Source organism: Cynara cardunculus (genome assembly GCF_001531365.2).
Source record: "Cynara cardunculus var. scolymus isolate 2C chromosome LG 3, CcrdV1, whole genome shotgun sequence".
Classification (NCBI taxonomy): domain Eukaryota; kingdom Viridiplantae; phylum Streptophyta; class Magnoliopsida; order Asterales; family Asteraceae; genus Cynara; species Cynara cardunculus.
The window spans coordinates 37,434,640-37,445,333 of NC_037530.1; the positions used below are offsets into that span (position 1 = coordinate 37,434,640).

The 10,694-nt window shown below is 36.0% G+C and overlaps 1 protein-coding gene across 1 annotated transcript; it reads right to left on the bottom strand.

The window, feature by feature from the left end:
• Positions 1-6,812: 6,812 nt before the first annotated feature.
• LOC112509562 (PTI1-like tyrosine-protein kinase At3g15890) lies at positions 6,813-10,238 on the bottom strand. The gene is made up of 4 exons (XM_025114568.1): positions 9,918-10,238; positions 9,472-9,619; positions 7,961-8,223; positions 6,813-7,606 (listed from the first exon to the last, which is right to left on the bottom strand). The coding sequence occupies exons 1-4, from the start codon at positions 9,959-9,961 to the stop codon at positions 6,964-6,966; spliced, it is 1,098 nt and encodes a 365-aa protein (XP_024970336.1). The 5' UTR covers positions 9,962-10,238; the 3' UTR covers positions 6,813-6,963.
• Positions 10,239-10,694: the final 456 nt, after the last annotated feature.

Here is a 10,694-nt window from a genome sequence, read left to right on the forward strand (position 1 = left end):
ATAAAGCCATATTATAACATCGACTGAGATAAAAAATAAAATGAAATATTAAAAACACGATGTATCTCGCTGCATTGCGCGAGTACGCTTCTAGTATATATATATATATATATATATTGATTAAAAGTTTAATATATTAAGATGTTTATTGTTATTATTATGGTATTAAATTTTTAGTGTTTTTTATGTGTGGTTGGAGTTGATTTTTTTAGTATTCAATCGACTCAACCATTTTTAGTGTTATTTTTTTAGCGGTTGAGTTGGAAATGTCCTTAGTCATGTTGAGAGCAGTTAAGGTCATACGAACAAAATTTTCCAGGGGCTTTTGAGGCCGGATAATATCTGATATGATTGTTTGGATGTTACAAATGGTATTAGAGCCAGAAACATTACTGTGTGCCAACGTTCTCACTGGACTCCCAAGGGGGTGGATTGTAAGATCCACATCGTTTGCAGAGAGGAACAAATGTTGTCTTATAAGAAACTAGACACCTTCTCCATTAAACGTGTTTTAAACCGCTAGTCCAAACGTGGACAATATCTGGTACAGTTGGCAATGTTTCAATTATGGGATTGGTTACAAATTTTAACTTGCTTATAGCATTTCATGGAATTACATCGCACTTGGTCTAATTTTGTACCAGAATATTATCCGAAGTTTGAATAACTGTTCGAACACCAATTGCTATAAAAAGCCCGTTAGCTTTTCGCCTTTTCCCAACCCCAAACGAATTCATTTAAATTCTACAACCATCGACAGAAATAGTTCATACTTATAAAAAGGACCAGGGATCAATCCGACCGGTTATGAGCACCCTTTCTTGTAGACTGGTATGGACCGAGACCGGGCCTTTGGACTTTGGATGATGGGACCGCCCGAGGACCGACTGGTTAACCGATTTACCTCCTCATGCTACCATGAGAAAAAGGGAAGTGGGGAAAGAAAGAGAAAAAAGAGTTGTGCTGTTAAACTTGAAACTACAGTTTTACATTGAGCTAGCTCAAGTTAAAGTTGCCAAAATTTTGTGTTTGTGATGCAAATGTATGCGGTTTCGGACCATCCGAAGAGCTAACCCAATCATGTCACCTGAAGTTAGAATTTTCTCAACATTACCTGCCTTCTGTTTATATCATACAATACCGTTACGAAATTTTCGGTATGAAAACCGCCCTCTCAAGAAGTTTGCTAGTTTCGACCCAGGCATGAAAACCGTATCCTCTTCATATTCATCTATGCTGGTTTCTTGATCTTTAAGAGAATCATACTTACTGTCATCATCGGTTGCTTGTCCATCTTCATTAGCGCTCGACCTAAACAACAACATGCTAAATAAACTAAGGGACTGTCTGTTAGCAGCTTAATGAGACTCGCAACTTATTCTGTCAGCTATATATGACTGTTTGACAATAGCTTAATAATATAGAAAGTGGCTTATTCAGTAAGCTTCTAGAGAGGAGCTTTATGCGGAATGCTAAGTTTTTTCCAAACCTGCCCCTCCCATATGAAAAACATGCTCACTCCTATGAAAAAAAACTCTCCCAAACAAAAACCTTTCCAATATATAAGGACAGATTAATTCACACAAGACTTAATGGAAAATGAACCAAACATCCCCTAACCCTTCTCGTATTAAAAGATCGTCTAACAAAGATATCTAAATGTAGGGTCTATTAGATGTTTCAATGGAACGTTTGCATACAAAGTGTAAAATATAGAGAGAGGTGATTCATACATTGAACATTGTCTCAACTCATCAGTTTGGTTCTTGATTTGTTGTCTTGCTGGTCGGTAGTCGATTGTGACATGCCTCAAAAATTCAATCTGCAGCCATCAATTAATGAAAATTATAGCATTTTGAATCTATGTGCAGGAGTAGTTAGATCTACGGAACCAGTCACATGGGATTAGAGAACCAAAGGTTGATGCAGGAGCAAACATGAACTATGATGAAAAGGGTTACCTAGAGAAGCGAATATGATCAATCAGATAAACAAAATGCATGTGTGCAAAGAAAGATTTTAAAGGACTACGAGGGTACGATTAAAAAACCATATATCATAGTTCTGGATTACTATACTGCGAAGTCGGGTTTCAGAACAATGTTCCCCATGCGGTTATTGGTTTACATAGATCTTTCTGTAAGTTTATACTCTTCATAAATCCTTTTATCAAATATCAGATTGCATTTTGCCTTGCACTTCATAAACCCTTTATCCCCCCCCCCCCCCCCCCCCCCAAAAAAAAAAAAATTAGCCTCAGTCGCAGAGTGAGCCAAATGCCCCTCACATTGGTGTCCTTGGAGTAATCAACTTTTTGCCCAAATAGTTGCATGTAAGGGCAAAATGCACTAGAATTATCTTAGTTACACTTGACTCGAATGGGGCTTGAAGGCGTTTAGGTCAAATCAAAAACTATATTAATAAAACCATCTATATTCGAAATTTTCTCAAACAAAACACTAGCAACAAATTGAAAAATCTTCATTATTTCATCAAGGACTGGGACATCCTATTAACATAGGTGGTCTTTGCCACCATATGTTAGTATCATATCCCATGGAAACACCCTTACCAGCATTATGTATAATATTAGCATTCACTAGAAAAACAAGGGCCCCTATTGGGTAAGGGGTATAAGTACCAACTTATATTAAGCAGATTAGAGGAAGGATTAGTCTATGAAATAGCAACCTGATCACCATCCTTGATTCCAAATCTTCGTATGTAAGCTTTGTCATCGAGCAGCTTCTGGCCTTCATAGCACAAACAAAAATGCCCCCATACATGTGACCTGGCCCGTCCAATACAAATATTTAGCTTGATGCCAGACAAAGATGTCCATTCACAATGTATTGCACTAGGCAAGGTTAACAGCATTGCATAAGATAATGTGCATCAAGTTTATGGATTTCTCATAAAATCACATAATTAAGTACCATATGTTATCTGACAGGTGTGTTGCCTGAACTCTATATCTGTATTTAACTTTTCAGATAAGCCAAAAGAAACACTCTGGTGCTATTTAACAACTGTAAATTTTAACAAATCATTGAAGTCACAATCAGTCATCCCGTTTGTTGGTCCAGCCATTTAAGTCTAATTGGTATGCACTATCACTTTCTCATTCAAGCAATCAATTTACTTGATGGATCACTTTTAGAAATTATTTTGTAGTATAATTTTCTTCTGTATCTAGTTCAACCGGTACGCTAAAGCTAATATCTTCATCTCTTTTAAGCCGAACTCTTACTGTAATGTCATTTCCAATCCAAGGACGATAAGATGGCAAAGTCAACTAACTGTATTGGGAAAGAACTAAGATTCTTACAAATTATTTACATTATGTGACGGGTGGTTTTGCACATCGACGAAAATATGGTGGGCTAAATGCACGCTTATACATTGCTAAATACATCTCCAGGGACGTTCCAATATTTTTAGAGGCCCTGCTACATCCTAAACTTTTGATTACATTGCATAAAAGAAATAACAGATAATATATGTGAAGAACAAAAATGAGCTAAACCTAAAACATGTCAACCTAAATGCATGATTTTACTAGATTCTGACTTTAAAGGACTGCATACAGCATTACCATTCAAATTGAAGCATACATCCGTCCATGGGGGAAAAGATACGATTTGACCTACTTTCATGGTCAAAGGGACGAATTTCAACGTCAAATCTATACGAGTCCATTACAATTAAGAAAAAAAAAACTGATAAATGGATCATAGTTATAGCGTTCTAAACTTGTAACAACATCAATGTCGATCTTCGTTATGAAATTATACATTTGATCTCACAAGTCAACCGTACTTTTTGTTCGCATCTTACCATGAAACAGTGCATCTCTCCTCCTTAGGCAACAAGCTAAAGAACTCCTCTAGTGCCAGTTTAAGCTCTGCTACAGTAGCATTCATAGAAACCTCGATTCCTAGATCATCAAAGAAAAGAAATCAAACCTTAAACATCCGTCATTGGGCGTAAATTAAATTAATACACGAAATAACAAAACAATCGAAAACATACCAAACGAGGAACCATCCAATTTCAGAACCGATAGCTTGAGAAGCTTCTTAGGAAGCTTGTGATATGAATAGGATAAGCTTCCAAAAAAGAGTGCGTTATGAATCAAAAGCTTTGGACTCCGATGATCGTGTTGGAAGCTCGGCATGATCTCCATCATGTGTGTAGTTTAATCATCTGGCACTAAGAAAACCCTAACTCTTTGTGGATGCAGAAAGTTGAAGAGTAACCGAGAGAGAATCAGATATGGAGGTTTTTTGGGAGATTTGACGACCGTTGGAAGGAGGAGTTGTTTGTTGGGAAGCAGAAAAATCTTATGTACTCGCTGCTTCATTCGCTTCTGTAGACGCGCGTGAGCGTTGCGAAGTCTTCCAAATGTTCAAACATTCAATCTTTCATTTTTAGTCCTTATTGTTTGTTCAAAATTGCAATTTTTGTCCTTGTGCTTTTTGAAATTATATGATTTACAATTCAATATTATTTGCGTCTTGTGCTTTACAATTGAGACTGGACATAATAAAACTAGACAAAACAAGACTGTGGAGGATGTGAAGATGGTGGTCGATGGTGGTGGCATTAACCAGTATAATGGTGGAGGAGATAGTTGTAGTTGATGTGGTGAAGGTAGAGGTGATGATAAACGGTGGTAGTGATAGTGGAGGTTATGGTAAAGGTTGCCGACAGTGGTTGTAGTAGTGGAGGTGGCCAACGGTGGTTGATGGTGGCTCCACGGCTGGTGGTGGTGGCAGCTTCGACAATGGATGGTGATGACCATTAAAACAAATATTACATCAGGGTTGTATCAAAAGAGCGTAGATTAGTAGTTTTTTAGTTTATGTCTCATTTGTGTCCCATCTTATTCCACCTATTTTAGTAGAACACTTTTTTTTTTGTTCCACGTCTCAATCTTGTCCTTGTCCCATGTCATGCCAAATTGGGACTATGAGTCTTGTTCAGTCCCTCGTACTTGAAAATAAGACAGTTAGTCATATGAACGAAAATAACAATGAATCCTAAACCATAGAAACAAAAACCACATGGATGAATTTGTCAATTTTTAATAAACCACAGGGACAAAAAACTCTTTATTAATATAAGATCCCGAACATTCATATTATTATCGATTAATTGAACTTTAAAAATTAAGCCAATTTTCACTTATGTAACGTTATTATTTTGTAACAGAGTAGTCTAGTGTCAAATTATATACTTTTAAGTGTGCATTTTGAAAGTATGTACAAGAATAAGAAACGTTTTTATTGCAAAGAAGAAACAACAGATCTAACAACATTTTTATTGTAGCAAAACAAAGAAGAATCAAGAAAGCACAAAAACGTTGAGGCAGGAGTGGCACTGGCAAATTCGAGGCAAATGCATGGAGATAATGTTAATGGAGAGAGCGACTTTTTGAGAGTAGGCATGTTTAGAGAGAGAGAGAAGGGAATGGTTGGGAAATAAACGGCAGAATGGAATAAACTCTATAACTTATATGGCTGAACGAATAAGCCATGAAATTTATAATTAGGCCATAAACTAACGTTCATGTATTATACATGACTTAATTTGTATAGGCCATTCCATTAAGCCAATAATAAATAGTTAATGAAAGACGATATGGTTTATTAATTAAGATACATATGGAAGATGATAAGATTCATTAATTATGATTATGGTTTTAGGTCACTAAGCAAAATGAAATTATATATTTATTAGACTAAATGGACAACTAAGATTGGTTTACATGGTTTGTTAGAACTGGATTATTTGTAAAAGAAATGTCCCCCCCCCCCATATATATATACATATCTACACACACACACACACATATATATATATATATATATGGAGATTTTGGGAAAAACTCCAAAAAAATGAAAAGCTGATGAACAACTTGTTAACCATTCATATAGATGTATACACATGTACATATAAGTAATTAAAGTTGTTTCTTGATTTTTATGCACGTGTGCATGTTATGCACATGTGCATATCATCAGATGGACGGTTATTAGGGTATTCTTCAAATTTTCATTATATATATATATATATATATATATATGTATGTCGAGGTTCAAACAAGAACACATCTATTTCACGATAACGCGAGAACATTCTTATCACATGTGGTAATATACTTGAGGGGACTTTGGTGCTGTATGGATATGGTGCCTTGCGACTTAGGTCACACCAAAGGTCATTTGCGTCTATGATTTAGTATCACGTGTGATGGTTTTGATGAATTATAGTATCACATTAATAACACATTTATCACATGTGAGGGGACTTAGTGGTGTAAGGGTGACTTGACCTACAACCTATATCGCGTCAAAAGTTGTACACGTCTCTAATTTAGTATCACATGTGTATCATATATATTGGAATAATAGTATCACATGTGATTGTTTATGGTAAAAGGGTGTTCTCGTAAAATGAAGGTGTTCTCATTTAAAATCAAATACAAACCACTGAAATGCCATACGCCCTACATACCAATATTAACCGTCCATGCATATTATCAAATCAATATCAACATGGATTAAATCAGTTCTGAAATTCGTTCTTAACTTTATCTGCAACTTATTTGATAATCAACTAAAAACTTCAAAATAAACAAAATCAAGAAACAAGATTGATCTATAGAACGTCTAACATTTTTTATTTGAATATGTATATATACACCATAAAATGTGCTTAATGAAATTTCAAATTTAACTACATTTATAACATGCTTAAGTTATATAATCTTACAAAAACCCTCATTCTCACAAATGAATTCAGATGGATGTTCGAATTCACCACACTATATAACGATAATTATCACAATTCAGCACACCACACCCTCAATACATAGCTTAATCAATCAGCATACCTGGAAAAACAAAGAAAGAAAGGAGAAAAAAAACAATCCTTTTTACAACTACGGCTTTTTATCCTCTATATCTCTGCCTTCTCAATTTCTTGTTTTTCGTTTTTCTCTTCTGAAAGAAAATCCAAACTTTCACCTGCAACCGATCCCTCATCATTGCACTCACCAGCCTGGCTTATTCTAAACATCTCATTGTTTTCTATTGCATCAAATCTTTCTTTCAACTCCCCCTTTAGCAACTCAACCACCTCAAGCATCGTGGGTCGTTTTTCGGGCTGATTATGTGCACATACGAGACCAACAAGAACAACCCTCTTCAACTCTTCTTCTAAGTAGTTTCCGTTCAGTTTTGGGTCTGCAATTTCATTGAACTTTCTTTCAGATGCCAATGGCAGAGCCCATTCTGTGATAGACCGTCTTGTGGTTGCGTTTAGCTTCTCAATGGGTTTCTTGCCACTAGCGAGCTCGAGTAAAAGAATCCCGAAACTGTAAACATCACAACTCTCTGATGCCTTCCCTAACATTGCGTATTCTGGGGCTAGGTACCCAAGAGTTCCTTTTACCCGCGTGGTTACATGTGTTGCACCATCTGGTATTAGCTTTGCAAATCCAAAATCGGCCACTTGGGCTTTGAAATCAGAGTCTAGCAAGACGTTGCTTGCTTTAACGTCTCTGTGTATTATGTGTGGTGTTGCATGATGGTGAAGATAACTGCATAAAGCAACGAAATAGAGTCAAGATTCATATGGTGGCACACCGTAATCCAATTGGGTGTCATTTACCACAAGAAAGAACACAAAATATGGATGCTTGAAGTAGGGGCAGGTTCAAATGAGGATCGTAAATATTTCAAAAACCTGAAAACCAACTATTCATAGTTTATTCATGATGAATGGCCCGGTAGATAAAATTATTCATAATGAAATATACATGATATTCATAATGAATAAAGCATAAAAATGCATTGATATCATGGTTATTCATCATGAATAAAACATAATTCGTTCCGAGGTTCTCAAAATATTTATTGTTCTCATTTGAACTTTTCCCGGTTGAAGTACTTACACAATTCCTTCTGCAGAGCCAGTGGCGATGGTCATTCGCCGTGGCCAATCAAGAAGGCTTTCAGAAGAATGTTGGCCATGAAGGTGAGACAGCAAACTGAGATTAGGCATGTAATCATACACGATTAGCCGTTCTTGTCCTTCTGCACAATAACCACGTAAACTAAGCAGGTTCTTGTGTCTAACTCGTGCGAGTATTTCAACCTCCACAGCAAATTCCATTTCTGCTTTGTTGCTCCAAACCTTCAACCTTTTAACTGCAATCTGAATGCAGAATTCTATCAGCTTAAAACTCATGTCAGTATGCTTAGATTATCCACCTAGTTAAAAATCCTAGTTACTTCCTAAATCCCTTTCTTGAACCTTTTTACCTCATTTCTATCCACTTAATAAGATTAGGACCGGACCTTTTTACCTCATTTCTATCCACTTAATAAGATTAGGACCGGTTACAAGTGTCAACAATATCAATACCGTATCCATATCACACCTGTTTACCTTTTTTTCCCATTAAGTCCTGTATGATTAAGTTGTCTGTCTAGATAAGTATGTTATATTGAGGGACGAGAGACATATGGGTTTGAGGGAGGCAAAAAGAGAGGGTTGGATCATTTCGGATGCATTTCTCGCATTAATTTGTTTGAGGTGGTTTAATGGGTACAAGTCAGGGGTCCTGGCTTATTCCATATAGCCATTTTGGCTTAATGGCTTAACCATTAAGCCATAAAGAAAATGGCTGAGCGATTCCATAAAAAAACATCTGAGCGATTAAGCCATTTAGATCATTAGGCTCATTAAGCTGTAAGTAAACAGCCCCTATACACAAACTTCTCACCCCAAAACTCTTGAAGCTAAGAAACGTAAAACTTGTCATATGTTGTTCTACATTTTGCAAAATTAAAAGACAGAATCCATAGAATCTTAGCGAAACGCTAAAGAAAGAGTAAGACCACTCTCTATAATTCCCACAAAGCCGATGACCGCCTTCGTGAACTAAGGTCATCTTTCATTAATAGACAAAATCTTTGCATACAGAAACTAAATCTCCACAAGAAGTTTATAACACTTGTGGGCTCAAATGCTTATCAATCACTGAATCGCCCAACTTCCTCTAAAAGCCAATAAGGGCATGTTTGTTAGCAGCTTAATGAGCTTAACTGCCTCACAACTTATTCGGTCAGCTATACATGACTATTTGGTAGTGGCTTAATGATATAGAAAGTGACTTATTCTGTATACTTCTAGGGGCGAGCCTTTTGCGGAAAGCAAAGTTTGTTTTCCAAACCTACCCTTCCCAATTAAAATACACGCTTCTTCCATCTATGAAAACATCTTCCAAACAAAAACTTTCCTGATCTATACGAACATATTATTTCACACATGCAACTTTATCCATACAAGACTTAATGAAAAACCAACCAAACATCCCCTAAATCGGAGTTAGAAAAGCGAAGTTAATTAATCAAAACAAAAGTCATTAGAAATAGGAAAACAAGGTGGTGTATTAATTACTTGAGATCCATCCCATAGTTGGCCCCAGTAGACACTGCCAAATCCACCTTCACCAAGCTTGTTGTCATAATTAAAATTGTTTGTAGCAGAATGCAACTCCTTCAATGAAAATATCCTCCATGTTGATTGTTTCTTCTCTTTCTCTTTCCTGTTCAATTTAGCAATAAGAATTCTATACAATCAACCCTATAAAACCCCTTTTCAATATTGACAAAACTCAATCAATTAGCAGCATTCATAGAACAATCACCCACAAATCAAGCACCAAATCCAATAAGTTATATCACTAACTTCATTAATCCAATAACAGCAAAATCAAACATGAATGCAATCAACTCACTAAACCCTAATTTAACAGAAGTTTAGTGGTATCATAACTTCATAAACACCCGCTAATTTCAATTGGGTTTTTGATTGATCGATTGAATAGTGGAAACAAAACATACCGATCGGAGCCTCTTGTGCAGCAAAAGAAGTAGCGAAAATCCATAAGTTCAAAAACCCTGAAAAATTATCGCCTAATTCGAGCTCCAACTCGAAAACGATGAAGATGCCAACTAGTAAATTGCACTGTTCAACGATATGAGAGCAGAAAAACGAGAACCCATAACAGAGTTGCAGAAAACCCTTTATAACGACGATCCTTTTCGAAATAAATCAAGTGATGGGTCTCCCTGTGAAGAAGTTTTCTGAAGATTCGCTATTAATAATCTTAAAAACGTAAATACGCCGACATTTTAGAGAGAGAAAGGAGATGAAACTTAACAGGGTCTTCTTCCTGGTTCACCAACCCTTTGGACTTCTTTAAATCCCCTTTCGGTTTTCAAATTCTCTGCTTCTTTTGGAGTTGGGTGGAATGGGGGGTGGGTCCTAACGGTCATTCTAAAATCACATTGTTTTGTTTCTTCTAGGAGTAAATTACGATTTTAGTCCCTTTAGTTTGTTAAAAGTTGCAATTTTTGTCCTTCTGATTTAGAAATTATAAGTTTCATTCCTATGGTTTTTAATTCATTACAATTTTCATCCTTATGATTTACAATGTATTTTTGTTTAGGTCTTTATGGTTTACAATTCCTTACTGTTTTGGTCCCTTGTATTTAAAGATAGGAAATTGTCCAGGGATGAAAATGGTACTAAATTGTAAACCATAAAGATGAAAATGACAATTTCTAAACCACATGGATGAAAATCAAAATTAATAGCAAATCATTAGAACAAAAATC